General features: G+C 40.1%; 1 protein-coding gene across 14 annotated transcripts in view; it reads right to left on the bottom strand.

Moving 5' to 3' along the window:
• LOC115257483 (sericin-2-like) overlaps window positions 1-17,527 on the bottom strand; it is a 117,953-nt gene extending 100,426 nt beyond the window's left edge. The window contains exons 1-2 of one of the 14 annotated variants that reach the window (XM_062860716.1): window positions 17,087-17,527; window positions 15,954-16,671 (exon numbers count right to left, since the gene is read on the bottom strand). In XM_062860716.1, the coding sequence (XP_062716700.1) occupies window positions 15,954-15,965 (12 nt within the window). In that variant the 5' untranslated portion in view covers window positions 15,966-16,671; window positions 17,087-17,527. The remainder of the gene's footprint in view (window positions 1-15,953; window positions 16,672-17,086) is intronic. The other 13 variants (XM_062860718.1, XM_062860722.1, XM_062860717.1 and 10 more) reach the window with 13 other exon arrangements.
• Window positions 17,528-19,476: the final 1,949 nt, after the last annotated feature.

Genomic DNA, 19,476 nt, shown 5'->3' with positions numbered 1-19,476 from the left:
ATATTGCGTCTAGCAGGGATTAGAAAATTGAGTGTTTGTGGATGCCCCCAAGGGAGAGTCTTGTCATCGCTTTTGTGGAATCTCGTAGCAGATACGCTATTGAGGCAACTCAATGATAGCGGTTTCCCTACTTACTTATGGTTTTGCCGACGACTACCTAGCATTGTTAGTTGGTATGTGTATCACCACCCTTTTCGACCTGATGCAAAGCGCCCTTCAGGTAGTTGAGGTTTGGTGACGCCAATACGGCCTTTCGGTTAATCCGAGTAAAACACCGTAATGGCGTTCGACCTTTGCATCTCTTTGATTCTGACACCGATGTGACTGAACAGGTGAAGTACGTTGGAGTCATTCTTGATTCCAAGCTTTCCTGGACACCTCACATTGAGTTCAGAATCGAGAAAGCTTGTATGGCATTCGGGCAATGTCGGCGAACCTTTGGTACAACTTGGGGTCTTAAACCCAAGTATGTATATCAAATGGATCTACACAACTGTTGTTCGGGCAATATTGGCCTATGGATGTCTTGTGTGGTGGCAAAAGGGCGAAATGAGAACGATCTAATCAAAGTTAGGCCATCTGCAAAGGATGTGCTTAATGGCGATGTCTGGAGCATTCTCTTCAACTCCCACGGCAGCGCTCGAAGTTCTCTTTGACGTTGCTCCACTACACATTCATCTCAAACAAGAAGCACTTTCTTGCACTTACCGTCTACGGGTACTCGGTCTGCTAGAGGAAACTCCTGTGAACCGCACATCAACACACACCTCGTGGTTCCACTTTTGGTGAATTGGGACAAAATTGTCCTTGCTCCAAGGGATCTTACAATTGCTTGTAATTTCCCATACAGGACATTTTCCACGAAATTCCCTTCCTGGGAAGAGTGGACATCTGAATATCTGGAAAGACGTGTTTCAGACGGCATCGTATGTAACACTGATGGCTCCCTTCTCAAAGGTCGAGCAGGTGCTGGCGTATATTCTCGTGAGCTAAGGCTGTATCTGTCTTACTCACTTGGTAGACACTGCACCGTTTTTCAGGCCGAAATCTTTGCTCTTATGTGCGAAGTGCAATCAGCACTTCAGCAGCACGTAATGGACAAAGTAATATAGTTCTGTTCAGATAGCCAGGCTGCTATTAAAGCACTTGCTTCGGCCAACTCCAGGTCGAAGATAGTTATCGCTTGTCGAACTCAAATCGAGGAGCTGAATTCAGCAAACGCTGTTCACCTTGTATGGGTGCCTGGCCATTCTTCCATCGCTGGAAAGGAATTGGCTGATGAGTTAGCTCGCACTGGAGCATCACATGACTTCTTTGGCCCTGAGCCAGCTATTCCGATATCGAAGTGTTGGGTAAAGCTTCAGATTCACACCTGGGCACAATTGTCCCAAATGGAGGATAACGTGCCTCTGCAGCCGGCCATCTGATACCTGATACTTGAGCTGCCCACATTGTAAACATTGACTGTAGTTTCAATAGATTTCGTGGATTCTTGTTCGAAAGAATGGACTTTACAGTGGTGGTTAATTAGAATTTGACCCACTGATACGATTCATAATGATAACCAGACATTGCGCCGTATTTTGATACTAATATATTTTTTTTTCTTTCTAAACCATGGGGGAAAATATACTAAACAGACACCCGAAGGAAGGTCCGGGGGTGTGGGGTTGAGGAAGACTTCTATAACAAAAGTAAAAAAGTAATCTCTCCACGACCCACTAAACGCATTCCTATGGTCGTCACACCCTACGTCTCTCCGGAACCACCAGGAAGGCATTGCTCCAGAAGGTTGCTGACAGTAAGGCCTCCACCTGCTTTTTACCGGGCACCCTCTTTCAACCGCGGGCTCGGATCCAACCAAGTAGATCGAAGCCACGATAGCAACGCTATCAGGATGTTCTCTCCGGGGCCACTTGATCGCTGTAAGGGTCTATTTCGACCGTAGGGCACCGGTATGACCTACGAAGCTGACTCCGAACCACTGGACCATCTCTTGTATCGCATCTGAACTAGCCATTTTCCAAGTCAACGCGCCACCTTTTCTGTAGCTCCAGGACGATGTGGGTGATGTCGTTGAATTTGTATTCCAGTCAAACTCCCTACACATCCTCTGGACCAGATTGTTCGGAGTTGTATCCTCCTCGCATGTGGCAAGTATACGGTCACGCATTGTGTAAAAACACGGGCACGAACAAAACGTATTCCGCCGTTTCCTCTAAACGAGCTCGAACCGGACATTCGGGAGAACCCGCATGACAGAAACGATGTAGACTCTGTGGTAAGCAATCATGGCCTGAAAGGACCTGATTTAGGTGGAATGTCACTTCCCCATGGCGCATGTTAATCCAACGCCTAGCCCGGACTTCCTGGTTTCAGACACCTGAAGCAAACCTCAGCAAGAGCCTGTCGGGTACCTGGGCAACCCCCATATTATTTCGTCCCTTACCACGTTAATGCAGGGCTCTGGCGTGGTGGCCTTCGTTTTCCGTGCAACTCGTGGGATTAAACATGAACTCAAAAAATCGAAAACACCAAACTTCAAGTGGTAGTGGCGAGGTTAACCCCTTCGCGACGAGTTGGTTGGCTATAGGTCTCCGTTAACGATCGAGTATCTTTTTCGCCCTCACGATCACTCATTCCTCGGCACGGGTCGCTTGACACCTTGAGTTGGAATTAGTAGTCCTATTGTTAGCCGGCGACTACGCGGCTGACTCGTAAATAGAGGAAGGGGTTTCGTCAGGTCCCGGGACCTGACTCCCTGCTCTACTGCCCCATTTATACTAGTATGAAAATTAACTACTTAACTACTGTATATTGCAAGAAGAATATTTCAACAGAAGTATGAATAAAATACAAAACATTTTTGAATCAGCATAGTTAATTTTCAATGAATTAGCCTTCAGTGTTACGATGCTAGGACATTAAAGCTTTTGGAGGGTTTCAACGTAAAATACCTGCTGCAAAAAAACTTGATGGGATTCTTAAAAAACATGTGGCGTTGACGCAAAAATCACAATTTGTATCAAGTTAACAAAGGAGCGAATATTGTTAAACGCTCAAAATATGGCTGACTTCTGTGAGCAGGTAACGAAGTGCAAATGTTGTAAACAAAAATTGCAAAAACAATGTTGAACAGAGAACCAAGTAGAGGTCGACGACAGTTGAAGATCTGGGAACTTTTTTAACCTTCAGAGAAATTGGAGCATCGCTGAAGACTGACGCCGATGGTGCTCTACTATACGCTCGGCGCGTTTACATCACCCCTTTTTTTGATATGTTTTATAACAACATTTCTTCTTTTGAATGCGGGCAAAAGATATTTTTTATGTTTGCCCCAACCCGTCATAAAACCTATTTTAAAAAAAACCTATGATTTTTAAAGAGAAACGCCTGTAACTATTGTACCAAAAGAGATAACGACCATCTCAGCGCACGAAACGACGCGTCTTCAAATGCTCTACAAGTGATTCTCGGGCGACTTTGATGAAAAATCGAAACTGAAAAAGTTAACGCCAGAAAACCAGATTTTCTTGAACCACCCTAAGCTTACTCAGAAAAATACCTCTAGATCGGTGCTACATGAAAAGTGTCTTCAGCAAACTTGCTCAAAATTGATAGATCTACAACTTTCCCGAAGAATGTATATAGTATTATCGTCGCACCACCAAATCGAAGTCGTCGCTAGAAGCACATGCGAAGTTGCAGCTGCGAAGTAAATTTGAATCTATTTTTTCTGTTGCGCATCATTAAGCTAATTAAGAGCAACAATATGCACTAATCCAAATTGAGTTGCGACATTTCTAAGTAGGTTAAAAATCAATTTTCGCAGGTTCGGTCACTTCGTATTTCGACCAAAAGCATAATATTCTTGCAAATAAAAATTGGTTCCCAATTTCTTTGAAAATATGGAACACCCTAATTTTCATGTGTATTGAAAAGAGGGCCTTAAAGCCTGTATCCGCAATAATCGGGACACAGAAGTACGGCTGTAGCTCTGTAATGAATCGGTAAAATTGATCAAATAATTGACTGAGAACTCTTTGGTGTATGTTTATTATTTGTGCCAAATTTCATAAAAATCGATGCATTAGTTTTAACTGTGTATGAAAAACAAGCAGACATAGTTTTAAGCATTTTGTACAATCATGGCCAATTTTCATTCGCATAATGGATGGTTCTTTCAAGCTACAGTCCAAAGTTTTGTGATGATAATAATGAAATTTCGTTAGCAGTTATGATACTTATAGAGACACTTTCTTGCAAAATTTCATCAATTTTGATCAATTGGTTTGCAAGCTACTGGTGTTGATAGGGGTGAGTGTAAGTGAAAATGTTTTGCGTTTTTCATGTGCGATGTTTGCCTATTCATAATTTTTGAATTTCTCTGCCAATTTTCATGAAATTTTCACAGAAGGTAGCTGATTATGTGTATATTATGCCTGCAAAATTTGATGATTATTGGTATAGTACTTTCAAAAGTACTATCGAAACAATAGAGGGTGCTGACTAATTGTTGTCTGGGGGGCTAAAATCACGGTCAGTTCCAATACATGTTTCGACTATAAAATTGTTGATAGTGCATCGATTTTTTTGAAATTTTTCCCATGCAAAAAATGTAGATTGAGAGGTTTGTGTACAAAATTTCAGCCATTTCCTTTGCAAAATTCAAAAGTTACAGCGCTGATAAGCAAAACTAGGGGCTGTACAAAATTTAATGTTGCTCATTCTACTCTTTCATTGCTACAACAAAAAGTATTGCACCGATTCACATGAAATTTTGTAGTTGAAATTAACACATCTTAGGATATAATTAGGCCAAATTTGAGCAATTTTATTGTATCTATTTCAGAGTTACAGCTGTACTTCTGTGTCCCGATTATTGCGGATACAGGCTTTATGTTTAGGAAGAACTTTGTAGAAGACCATATTAATCTAGAAAATCATTTGAAGGCGCTGTATGCATCTTTCCTCGTAAATCTGTTTCGTGGACCATTGTGAATGCAAGGCTTTAAAGTTTAGAGAGTGTAAAATCTCTAAACTCGTGATTTACGATCCTATCCTATTCTGTTCAAGTTGGGACAAACCTATGTCACACGGGGCGGATTGTCGCAACAAATGCAGGTTGCGACATTGACATTATTGCTGCGCAATGGTTGAAATTTGATTCAGTGCTTTAGAGGTGTTATAGTCTTGGCATCAGTCTTGTTAGCGATCACAGTCTTTGACACCTTTTTGTCGACATTCGGCTGTCTTTGTCATAGTGTGCCGTGGAGAAAACCGGTGGCGTAATTTTTTGCTCGTGTCAAATTGGATCGTGAAAATTTTCCACATCTTATCGAAATCAAATTGAACCAGTTGAAATAGTGCTTTAGTTTTTTTTTTTTAATTACCGATTATTATAATGTATGTAGTGATGAGTGCCTTGTTATTTCATCAGAATTTGGGCTGAAGAAAGTTCACGGAAAATTAGGCTGACAGACTGTACAAGTTAAATCAAGAGTAACTGCATCCATGCTTCTGGTTCTCAAGCTACTGGTTTCGAGAAAGATTCTTGCAGCGATAGCCGAACTTTCGGATCTTCCTGAGGGCTGCTTATTTTTGTATCATTGTGAGATTGTTCCTTCGAGCAGATCGGATAAATGCGTGGATGTCGTCTCGATTATGCAGCGTACAGAGGCAGTGGACTACGCTGCAGGTTGATTCAGGAAAGGCCAGCCGCTGAATTTCACACTGAAGACTACCATACGATTAGCTGGAACTAGGTGAGATCTTTCTAATTGCACTCTTTGTATTGTTTTGTTATATGACTTCATATGTATGTGTTGAAAATTCGCTATTTTCAATGTCCGCTCATCTATTGGAAGCTGCTTCAGTTCTGGGCTCTTTCTAAGTTGATGATCGTACTTAAATAAAAATGCTTGCAAGGACTTGGCCAGGTGTGTGGAGCTGAGTGGGTCTATGGCATTGTAGATAGTAGCGAAATCAGCAATGTCAGTAGATATATTCAACTTTGCAACTCCATCCAAGATTTGTGCAAGTATTCATGCTATGCTATGCTATGCTATTCGGCTGTCTTTGTCTCCAACATTCGCAACACAAGCGATCAAACTACTGTCCCGAACAAAAATGTCGAATGAATGCGCTTGACCACGATTGCGTCTCCGGGAGATGGTTCAGTTTTTGTTATTCCTGTCTTTCCCATAAGGAGAGCTGTTTTGTATAAATGTATGTGTCGTAATCGATTTATCACACACGAATAAACTAATATTACACCAATATTGATCAAAATTGGCTGAAATCTTGCGAAAAGCTGGAATTAGACAAATGTCACCGTGTCAGACGACGATGATTTGATCCACTTTTTTGTTTATTGATCTTCGTTCTGCCGCTCGTGTTGTGTGTAAGAGGTAGCGGTCGCGCTCGAATGAAACAAAGCAAGCTGACACCCGACCGCGGCAACGAAACGAAGGTAGTGAAAAGTGTCGAATGTTTACAAGCCTGCTTGGCATGTAACAATATTGACAGTCCGGATCTTCTGCTGCAACTCTCGTTGAATGCACCGATGCGCCAATTACGTCACAACGATTTCTTTGTTGTTCCTGGGCATAGAACAGACTACGGCCACAACAATCCCTTGAACTTCTGCATACGGGTATTTAACGAAGTTAGCAGCTTGTTTGAATTTGGTATGACGAATCAAAATTTTAGGAATAAGTTATCAAATTAGATTGATACTTATGTACGATTTGTACCGAAGGCAAAGTAGAAATAATAACGAATGAAGGAATAACAATTATAACAAAACTTTGCTGTTTCGGCAATCAATCTTCACGCGGTATACCTTTTTTCAAGTGTAGCGTCACTTTGTGATCTTTGACAAAGTGTTTCAGCATATTCGAGGCTTTATTGACCCATCAGTGGGGCAATAAAAAAAACTTATTTAAACTCATTTGTTGTTGTCTTGCAGTCCTTTATCGTCAGACAATTATTGCTATCATTTATGATTGGCACCACTTTTTCTCAAGTTTGTCACACGAGCATCAGTTCAAGACTAAACATCGACATCCACCCTACGCGGTCACGTAAATTTTGCTCGCACATGCTCGCCGCCACCACACTTGTGCATGCCATCTCTAGCTGTTGCTGCGGACGTGTTTCTCATTTCTTTGTCACGGAGCGCAAGGTTTTCGTGTTTGAGTTTTTATATCTACCTATCTCTCTCTGTCTTACCCATCCACCCGTCACAACCATCCCATTCTTCATTTCCATCGAAAGTTTTTAACCTATTCAGACAACCAATTTTTTCCACCGCTGCTCTCATGCGTATGCCGAGTGCGATGTTTTTTTCCTCTACTTCTTCTGCTCCATTTTTTCTTGTCGTCGTCGTCGTCGTTCTGTTCTGTTAGTTCGCGCTACTTGCGCTACGTCTTCACCCGCCGACCACCTAACACCAAATCTGACTTCGAGATGTTTTGCATTTGCAGTGCCTCTCAGTGCCTCAGTGTGCTGCTGATTCCATCAGCCAGTCAGTGATCCAGTTCAACAAGGAAAGCGCGAGCGAGCGGTGATGTTGTGATCGAGCACTAATTACCGCTGATGGTAGTTACGCTCGCTTTCGTTGTGGATAGGTATGTTGGGCGCTAGAGATGGATGTTTGCGCGATAAGCGCAATGCATAAGATAGGAAAAAAAGGAAAAGACAGAAGGTAGATGGAGCCGTTTTGAAAGTCGTGAACTTGAACAAGTTTGTATTTGCTTTTATGAAATCAACTTTGCGTTGGAAATGATTGATCAGTCACTATTGGAGAGATTGGAAAGAAACATCCACCAAGTATTCATAAAGGAAATGTATCTAGGTATTATTAACTCAATTGATCCGGCTTTGACAAACGGAACATATACAGGATATTTTTGTTAAATGTAATTTGTTGACTGTCACCCCCCCCCCCCCCTCAAACAGCAGTAGAAAAACAGCCGGCATATAATTAAAGTAATGGGACTGGTGTCAAAAATAGACCGTATTCTTAAAATAGACTAAAACGATATAAATGTTTGGCTTTCGCACTATTTACAGCGTGTGTATACGACAACATAAAGTTCCCTGAGTTTTCCAGGTTTCTCCAGAAAGGCATTTTGAATCTTCCACATCTTCTCTTAAGAAATTACTCAATTTTGGGTCTTGGGATTTTTTTAATAGCTCATGAAACATATTTAAAATTTATCAAAATTTGTTTACTGAATTATGGTTTGAAAGTGAAAAAAAAAAATAAACCCACTTCTTTCGATATTTCTCCGAAAATTTTGCAAGTTATCCTATGAGACATTAAAAAAAACTCCTAGAAAAAAAAATACCGGAGCAACTGCTAAAAAATCTCAAAATGATTACCCAGTATCTCGGGATAACTTCCGTTTGGGATTCCGGGAAAAGCAGTGTTTGGACGAAAAAGTGATCAGTGAACCACTCGGCAGTTTTTCTTCCCTTCTGTTGGTTCTGTTTCAATGGACTACCCGCTTTGCGCGCAGCCACAGTTGATCAGCAGGAGTAAATCAATTTAATTTTGTATGGCGAAATGCATCTAAACTCGAATTACTTGAAATAGAAAGCTTTTCTCGAAAAAATATTTGGTAGCCTTAATAGTGGTCACCATTGTGCACAACCACTACCAAATATATTTTCGATTAATGTGTTCCACTTCGAGAAATTTGCCTTTAGATGGTATTCGCCATACAATATTTTTGCGATTTACTTTTAGCGATTTTTCGCGCATAGAAGCTAGCGCCACATTGGTCGATGCGGAGAGTAGGATAACAGCCGATGTGGTTAATTCATTACCAAGCGGTGTATGTTCTCTCGTCGAGTCGCATGGTTCACGAAGGAACACAAAGAGGATACTCCGATATAAACAAGCTGCGGCGATGAGCAGGCATCGCTACCCGAGCAGGAGAAAATAGCTGAAGAATAACTAACTCAGGTATGGAAAACCGAATACCTACAACCTCAATGAGGTATTAAGTAGCCCTGCATAAGAGGTAAAATACCTAAAATAATAACTGGTGTGTATTCTGTGCATAACGCGTGAATAATGACATCAGGTATGGCAATACCTAAATAAAAATCGACGATTTTTCCATACAAATAGCGATTTTTCCATAATTGAATAATACCTCAAACCATCCTCAAAACCAAACCAATAACTCGTTGAGGTATTGTATCAATACCTACCAAATACCAAAATAAGTTATTTTCAATACCTGGATAACCGACCAATACCTTGTCTCGGTATGATACTTGATTTTGGTATGCGCCAGTTATGTGGCAGTTATTCATTCCTGCTCGGGTAAGTGTAACACTTACCGATGATCGCTCATCGTTGGCTTGGGGCAACTGTGAATAATCGTTATTTTCATAAGTATTTAATGCGTTTTCGCTTTAAAAACGTGAAATACTATTTAATTTAACTGTATTCATGACGTTGCAGGTTGTGTAGTCACAATAAAAAAAGAATTATGGCAATAAAATATTCTTACCGAATGCATCGCTTTCATTAGCGTCATCGAGCATCTTCTCTCTTGATTGCGCTCTCGTATCGAACCGGACAAGAGAATGAACAGCATCTCGGGGAGCGTTCCCGAGCATGTTGGTTCATGAAATGTTACATTCGCGAATGTATCACTTGCTGAGCATGGACCATTCAGTGGTTCGCGATAAAAATCCACACACTGGGGAAAAGTTCTGGATATAATCTCTAGAAAATCTATAAAAATAATAATCTCAGGAAGATCACTGCAAGTAATCCTGTAAACAATTACGAAGAAAAGCCTGCAAAGAGCTCTAAAAAATCACGGAAAGAACGCCATGAGGAATAATAGCATTGAAACTCCTGTAGAAATATCGGGAGAAACTCTAGAAAAAAGTTCATCAAAATTTAGATTTTTTTTGAATAAATTACAGGAAAAACTTCAAAATAAATCCCTGGAAAAACTTCTGCAAAAAAAATCGTACAAAACTCCTTAAGAAATCGTGAGAGGAGTGCTAGTATAAATCCCAGCAATAACTCCTATAGAAACTCAGGAAGAAATCCCAGAAAAGATCTGCTGGTGAAGTCCCAAAAAGTAACACTGAAAGTACACTCGAATTTTCAAGAGAAATTCATAGAGGAATTTCGTATTACATCCTGAAAACATACGGGAAAAGTCAAAATTCCAGAAAGAATTGTCCAAAGCTTGAACAAATGTCGACCAGGAATCCGGAAGAATCCCGGGAGGAAATCAAAAGGAATACACGGGTAAAATTCTGGAACCCAAAACTGGCAAAATGCGTCATGATAAATGTGTCTTTTTATGTCATAGAAATACATAATAAAAATCGTTTTTGTCGTAACATAGCTTCGACGTAACGTTTTTTTTTATATTTAGTGCTGCTAATAATTATAAATTTGCGGCATGAAATCATGCCACATGTACTCCAGATCATGACGAAAATTTAAGATATCATAAGCCTCATTTATGATTCAGTAGCATGGTTCAATGACTCAGCTTCATAATGCTTCATAAAGGTAAATAGATAAAAGGATTGTCGTAATGTCTTTGGAAATTTTATGACTTTTGTTTATGGAAATTAAAAAAAAATGATATTCGTCGTTAACGCCATGGTATTATGACTTGTAGTCATGATATCAGAAAACGGTATATTTTATGATTTTATGGATATTCGCCGTGTACCAAGAAAAATAGAGTGAAAAAATATGGAAGTTTTGTGAAAACTCTGAAGGAATATTCGAAGAAATCCTTAGACATAATCTGCTATTAATTCGAATGGCCAAATGAGTGCAAAATTTCTTTGTTTTTAACATTTGCAAATTATATGTCCTTAAACGATTATTCTTTTTCATAAAAATCATGTCAGTGTTATTATTGTTGGTACAATTTTTTTTAGTCGAAAAATGTGATTTTTTTTTTGAATGGTTCCCGATTGCACCACAAGATTCTTGTTTCGATTGGGTTTGTTTTGGGTTTGGGTCAGCTTTCTGACATGGTATTCCTCCACGAAAGTCTTCTGTGAATTTCTCTAAACAGTCGGAATACGTTATACGCGGTGAGTGGTACTCTACGCCCACCACGATTACTCAGCGGCTTTACACCCGATCCGATTGATTTTTGTGCGTAATTGCAGTAAGCTTATTATCATCCAAAAATCAACTGAAATAGTTAAAAGACGACAGAGAAGTTGCTGTGGGTATCACCGTGTATAGCAAAATCCGACTGGATTTCTTTATGGTTTTCTTCTGAAGATTTCTTCAGGAGTTCCTTTAGAAGTTCCTTCTTCCTGGAGATTAATCCAGGAGTTTCCTGTAGGGATTCTTTTTACAAACTCCTGGAGGGTTCCCAGATGAAACTTCTTGGCAGATTCTCAGAAGAAACTCGTGGAAGACTTTCTGGAAATACTCCTGGAAGAATCCCTTAAGAAACTTCAAAAGAAATTCCTGGAGGAATTCTAAAAGAATGAAAATTCAAGAATGAACTCCAAAAGGATACCGGAACTTCCCAAAGATTTTCAGTAGGAACTTCTAGAGGATTTTAAAAGGGAACTCCTGCAGGATTCCCAGAAAAACACTTGGTGGTTACAAAGCAGAAGCCTTTGAAAAAGATGTAAAGACGATTCTGGAGCGAATCCAGCAGAAGCTCTTCAAGCAATCCAAGAACGAATGTATGAAGAAGAATAAGAGAATTTTGCAGGAATCATAAAAAGAACACCTACCTAAGAACAAACTATTGTAAGAATGCCAGAAGAAACTAATGATGAAATTCCTGTAAGAATTAAGTGTTCGGGTTTTTGGGCAGTCTACGATGCGTAATGCCAGAAAGATTCCATGAAAGAATGCCAGAAGAAATATTGCGGATTTTTTGAAAAATTTCCACTCTGCGATAGCCGCCGAGTTCTACCGCAGCTGTCATAGTCCTACCGCAGCCATGAGAATCATCCTATCATTGAAGAGATGGTCAAATCAAAGTATGCTAGCAAGGTGAAAATTTCATTATTGCACTGAAAACAACTGAAAACCAACAACAAACAATAACTATCGGTGTCGTATCCAAGGCGTCGCTTGGGCTAATCAATGATGCCTCAGAGAAAATCAGTAATCTGACAGCTGCGGTAGTTTTTCGTTCTTCCGTAAAACGGCATATTTTCTCTAAATTAGCAATACTTTGGATAATCTCAGAAGTAATTACTGATGGAATCTCAAAAAAATTACGCAATTCCAGAAAGAAACATCTGAACGAAACCCATCAGAAAACCCCGGGATGAATTTCAGAAAATTTACTTGAGAAAACTCTCGTTGGAACTTTCAAAGAAACCTAGAGCAATTTCAGGAACACCATCTGTATGAATCCGAGTTGCCTTAAATCTAAAAAAAATCAATTCCCGATAGAACTCCTGTGAAAACTCAAGCAGTAAAGGCTCACCTGATTGATTCCCAGAAGGGATTCCAGAGGGAACTCCAGGGCAAATTCAAACTTTTTCAACCAAATGGACAAAGGTCATAAGGTTTTCAGATATCCAAACAAAAACTCTTCTCCATGAAAAGCTCAATAGAATCATAGGAGATTACATAAAGAAATCCTATAAATATTCATGCAAGAATCCCAGAGTAAACTCTTAAGGGAAGCCAAAAGTACACAGCAAAAAATAAATGCAACCCGCCCGATGTAATCCATTCCGATGTACTAAATAACCAATATAATCACGATTCCTATGTACGATTACATCGTTTTGATGTAAAATGTTTTGTTCTTATGTGTACATCGTCCGATGAAATATTCATGCAACCGACGTATTGATCGGGCTGCAGCAGTTCAGATGTAATATTCCACAACAGTTATTTCTGTGTAGTTCAGGATGTCTTCCAAGATGGGGTAGCGAGCCACTTGGGAAGTGGCCGGTATTTTGGGCACTTTTCGCTATAACTCAGTCGATTCCAATCCAATTGATTTGATATTTTGTACATGGTTAGATACAATACGTATCTCATCGCGTTCCAAAAATTGTGCCAATTGCTTCAAAATTGGCTGAGTTAAAGCAGAAAAGTGCCTTAAATAGGAGCCCTGCCGAGATGGTTCCACTTCCCTATTACATAGAAAATCCCATTAGATTTCCTGAACATATCCCAGTAGCAACTTTTAAAGGAACTTGTGATGTAAATCCCAAACGAACTCTAGGTGAACCCCCGGAGGAAGTCGTAATGTTTTTTCAGGGCAACTCTTGGATGAATTTAAAAAGGAACTTCTGCAAATCCTAGAAAAAACTTTTTACGGAGTGCAGTACGCAAACAATTTCATGAATTGACTGGCAAAAAGAACAATTTCACCAATTGTTATGTACACTGAGGTGCATAATTGATCGGACAAACATTTGAGAGACTGTAACTACACAGCAAAACAAATCTTGTGATATCACATCACTTTCGCTGCACATCAGTCGCGTCGTAAAAGTGATGTACCTACAAATTACGTCCTTTCCACACAGCCAATTAGCCGCCGTAGCTTGAAAGTGAGTCTAGCAATCGTTAGAATCGGAACGATAGATGATTCATATAAAGTAAAATATTTGCATGGATTCGTACACTGATCCGCTGATTGTGAGGCATATCCCTTGCCTCTTGGCTATTTCACCGAGTTAGAAGGAAGGTGATAAATATGATACTGCTTCTAAGTATCCGTTGCAAGTTTGTTGACACTTTGCGGTGCCAACCGGGTGTACATGGTGAGTGTGATAATTGTTTGAAAACAATGTATCCGAGTGAGATTACATTCAAAAATGGATACATCGCCAGAAATTACGCGCCTGGAAATTACAAAATTATTTGCTGTGTATGGTTTGCTTTGATGGATTGAGCTCAATTTTTGACACGGAACACGGAATTTTACGTATACGAAGTGCAACATGTTTTCATTCACAGGTCTGAGCATGATAAGGCGTTTAAAATGTGCGAAAGCGATCGGACAGTGGCACGCGTGTAAATCAAAGGGGTATCTCAATGTAATTTACTCATTTTATGTGTTGTTCTACTTTAGCTCGAACATGAATGAATTCTGTTACCGTGTAGTCAGGGATCCGCAATTCCCAAAATTCACATTGTCATACTCAACGAACACATACAATCACACAATCCAAGAGTACATAACACCCGATACAAAAAATGTAACTATAACTTACGACTATACTAACTGCCAAAGAAAAAACGGAAAAAAATTCGGCGAGGGATTCCGAAGTTGAACAAAAAGTTACAAGGGTAAAACCCAAAGCTGAATAATGGCTCCAAATGTGCTGTCTAATTAGCACGCGCTGTATGACGTTGCTGCACCATGATCTATGTAGTATCAATGTACAAATTAATTTGTTCCTAAAAAGTTGGGCAGTCACTACGACCTTGTAGAAAGTCAGCTATAAATAGGACTCTGACTATATCGCGTCTTATATGCAAGGGTTGTTCCTTTTGGCACTATAGGATGAACTCCATACTTTGAAGCAGTATTAAGGATATGAAGCATCGTCGGTTGAAACCAGTTTCAATGCCTTCATATGATAAAGAGGATGTTATCTGCAAAAGCTTTTCGATCAGCTTGAATTATATAAAAACATCAAAGTAAATAACGTCTGCATAGAGGTCATATGATATGACGAACGTTAATCAAGAAGCTGGGTAAATCAATAACTGACTCGCAATTTAACATTGGTCCTTCAACACTTGACAAAAGTAAGACAGTAGAAAAAATCCCGGGAAATTCGAGAAACCCGAGAAACAAAAATTTGATTCCCGGGATTCGGGAATCCCGGGAAATTTCATTTCCCGGGAAATTCATCCCGGGATTGGAAGCCCTAATCCGCATATTCGCTTCATTTCAATCATTTTCACTCAACAGTGCAATGAGCGCATCACACTCGTTTGGCATTGTTATTATTATTGCCAGGCTTGACAGAAACTCCCTCGCGAGAAAATGAAGAAGTGATTTCGGCGATTTTCTGAGGAGAAAAATAAAACTCAGAAATCACAACCCAAATCCTCAACAGCAGCGAGCGCGAGCTTGTCGCGCAGCGAGGAATTCGTCCAACACTCATAATCGGTTGTTGTGTTTCTCATGCCGACTCACACTCAAGAAGCTCTCGCGAGTTCCACTCCTATACAAAAAACGACTCGAGGCAAAAAAACGCACTCCTCTATCCGAAATCATCATCGGCTCTTTTTTCGTTCCCCTCTTCCTCGCATAGTTTTTTTGCCTCTCTGTTTGGGGTTTGTTCGCTCCCTCGCCTCGAGCTCGCGACGAGGCAGAAATAAAACACCGCTGTAGAGCATGCTGCAAAACTCTTTTGATTTTGAGGAGAATTATCAAGCCTAATTATTGCTCTTCGTTCGTTTGAGTGAATGCTAGAGTGCTATCCATGTGACTGTTTTTACAATCCGCACAGAATGTTTGCACAAAATATATGTATATACATATATATAAACATATTAAAGACTCTTCGATGAAGAGTGACGCAAAATCGGAATTAAGAAACCTGCATGTAGCTATGTACCTAATGTATTTCTTACTAGGGCAGTTAAATTTGCAAGAAGCAAATGGCATTTTGCATCCCTGGTTGTGTGTAATTTTCCAAAGAGTTCGTTTGATATTTATTACCTCAACATGATTGAGACAATTCAGAAAAAAAAAATCCGCGTGAATTTTCCCAGTGGCCATGAATATTTGGTGCCCTGCTCGTAAATCTTCCAAGGAACCCCTGTGGCCCTTTAAACTTGATAAATCTTTAAATTTCGTAGTTTTTGAAAATCTACAACAATTTAGACGTAATCCAACGTCATACATCGTGTAAAATATACGAATTTTCATACTTTATCAATTAAGGCGCTACTTAAAATCATATGTACATTGGAAATTCATTAAACAACTCACCTTAATATCCATCGTCGCGTGTTTATCGATATCCTTGGCCAAATCCAATTAAAACAGCAATCTACTGGTAATCCATAAAAGTATTCCTATGTTATCACTGCATTTACACCCTCTTGCGGGGAAGCAATCAAAGGATCACTTAACTTCTTGTATAGGTAAATTGCGATCTTTATTCACTTATCTGCTTCTTGTACGTCGGCTCAAATTGCAACTTTTGATACGGTTTCTTCTTTTTTCGTGCAATTAATCGACGTATCCGTTTTTCACTTCACTTGCTTTCTTTTCCCTTTACTTCATAGAGAATACATATTAATGGAAAGTTCCGTATGTTACATTTTTTTACCTGGCGCGATTGTTTAACTATATTTTAATTAATAACCATACAATCACGACTGAAACAGATTCAAAGAGAGAAACACACACTCTAGTAAGATCCAAAAGCAAAAGCCATACGGAAGAAACAAACACCAACACACACTAGAATATGGAACCGCACTGTCAAAAGTTTACAGCACACCCACCCACCTTCTGTGAAATCTAACTTTATGCTGATGGACTGCTTAGATGGTGCACTCAGACGGCATCCAATATACAATGAGCGACATGTGCGTGCACTTTTTTTGCTGTTATTCTCATTCGTTTAATTGCTGAACAATCAGGTGACGCAAGTTCTCTGCTCTCACTACAGTAACATCAATTGCGGTTGGAGTTCAACTGGCTGTCAGTAAATAAGGGAGCACTGCATGAATCCTATTTGACTACACACTTTAACTTGACGATACAGGAATCCTCTCAAGTTGCGCTGCTGGCGAACGACGTTTTCGATCTAGTTTTAACAAATTATGTTTACCAATGACGCCATAAATTACGTCGCGAAAAACTATCTATTTGCAACTCTTCTCTCAATGTAACACTTCAATTTGCGGAATGCTTAATTTATGACCACCACATGCGTATGTTTTCCTGTATGATTAGTGTCAATATACCACAGTTTCAGTTTACTGACAACTAAACCAGTAGCCTTTCGCACTATGCGGAGAAAACCTGTACGCCAAGTTAAAAATTGCCTTTCGCTCTATCTCAGGGGTTCATTCATTTCTTTTCACGCCACCCCGCACAACATAAATACGCACAGCGCACCCGATCCGGCACTGATGAGGCTCCACAAGCTTAGCAAACTTCTTCTTTTTCTTCCCGCTGCCCCCAGAAAACACCCCTCTTGGCAATCACTCATTCCCACAACACTAGGCACCGATGCTCGCCAATGTTGGCGGATGATCCAAGTTTTCACCTCCCCCTTTGGATGGCGAGCGATGTTTTTCTCGTCGTCGCCGTCTTCACTTCACTCACCACCAACCACCCATCCGTCGCCACCGACGACGACGACGGCGACCGACGAAACGAAAGAGGAACACGCACCAGACAGAGAGGGAACTAATGCAAGCGGTTTTTTAATGCTATTTCACCCTTCCGCGCGCGTTCTAATGCACAACACTGAAGAAAAAATACGATTTACGCGATACCGAAACGATACGTCTTCACTGCACGACGGTCTCTCATAGACTGAATTGTGAATGTAGCGGAATGAGCGTAGCTGCTTGCTTGCCGTTGAACACAACTACAAATGAGGAAAAAGGAGCTTTGAGAGAGCGCCGTCGTCGTTGTCGTCAGCTAGCACAAGCTATCGAAAGCTTTCTTGTTGACACATTCGCCGCAACTTCAGCAGCATACATAAAGTCCATGGATGGACTTTGTAGGTAGCATCACTGTTTATGGTCATTGTAATGATAATGTGGGTACATTAGGAATGCTTTTGTAGAACGCTATGCAAAGATCTTTACCCTCGAACGATCGCGCTGTTGTATTTTGTATTTAGGAACAACACATTAAAAATCTCGCTTTTTGTACTCAGCATTTTTTAAAAAACCTAAATCCTAAATATAATGTGGATTCTATCTATCTGGTTTTTGTTCTGTACGCTATTTAATGCATTTGTTATTTTTTTTGCGTGACACCATAATCCTTAAAAAATACAGTTCAGGTTCTATACGAAACTGATTTAACACTGCTTATACCAACAGGATTTTTATAACGTAAAGTACCGACAGGACAAAAAAGTGGAACTATGTAAATTTGCATTGACGTATCTCTGGAGTTATTGAATCAACTTTCAGTATACACTATATTATAGGTATGTACGTGTAGTGAAATCCGATTGGAATTTCATGCAACTTCCGCTGGTAATAAGGCGAATTCATTAGTTCCACATATTTAACTTCTTTCGATTCCATTTTACTCCTGGTGATTGGTTGTACCATGTGTCTTTGTAGCAAGCACTTTGGAAATCTAGACAAGATAGCAACATCCTATCTTCGGCAAAATTATTCAGAACACGAAGCACTTCCTGGTTGTAGGATCCTAGCAATATATGCTTAAGGTGAATCGGGACGCTGTGTTATTTTTCCTATCTTCCCTCTCTTTCTAACAATTTGCCTCGCGATTTTGAAGATGGTAATCTCGATTTCTATCGCACAGATGAGGCTGAAAAACAATCAGCATATGCACTGCAAGTGAGCATACACAATGATAGATTTTTGTTCCATTATATGAAGTAGAATCTGAGATTACCATCTTAGAAGAAACAGAGCAACGGCGGATATTTCCTCGACCGTCCCGTCCGCCCTTAATATAATTTGACATTGATATTGAATAAACTATTGTTGTTATACCTTAAGCCGAGTAGATGGTTTTCTTTCTCAGTCCCTACACTGGTGATGTGTATATTTCATAATTCCGAATTAGAGGTTCCATTTCCCGACCAATTCGCTTGTCCCGGGATTCGGGATAAAATTTGTTGCTTGTCCCGGGAAATCCCGGGATCCCGGGAAATTATTCAATGTTCTTAGGAACGCAACTTTATGATTAGGAATATGTTTTATTCGTCAATAAAATAGTTTAAATGAAATAACCGGTCTTATCAATTTGAGTTCGTCCTCTGAAAATACGACTTGTCGGGGCCTGTGGCGCTGTGGCTACACGTTTGCTTCATAAGCGGATGGTCATGGGTTCGATCCCAGCCCCGGCACTTCGTCAGTTGCTCTTTCCCCCTAAGAGCAGCTGGCACCTGACCCTCTTCTGAGCTCTTATAGCTCAAACGGACCTGGATAATTGGATATCGGCAAACGGCAACCCATAATGGACGACTCCTAATCGGACTGGAAAAGGAGCAACAGCCACACATCATTTCATCATCGTGTGCTCATCATTCTACCAAGGACAGGGTAGAAAAGTGAAAGAGCACAAAGGCAAAACCAGTTCGATATAGTAGAATAAGAATATAATAGAATACATTTAGGCGCTGCAGAAAGTGTAAGTACAGCCGCCAATTGGAATCGCTAACGTAGTGCCCTAGTGGAAAAAAGAGCTGCAAAATAGGTTAAGTGGTTAAGAATAAAAAAATACGACTTCAAGAAGCAAATGCTGTCAATGGTTTAATCGGACTGTGAGGTTCGCTTTTTAGGAC

The sequence above is a fragment of the Aedes albopictus genome, chromosome 3 (genome assembly GCF_035046485.1).
Source record: "Aedes albopictus strain Foshan chromosome 3, AalbF5, whole genome shotgun sequence".
Taxonomy (NCBI): domain Eukaryota; kingdom Metazoa; phylum Arthropoda; class Insecta; order Diptera; family Culicidae; genus Aedes; species Aedes albopictus.
Note: the sequence above shows the minus strand (reverse complement) of the source record. Positions and strands in the feature narration are given on the sequence as shown.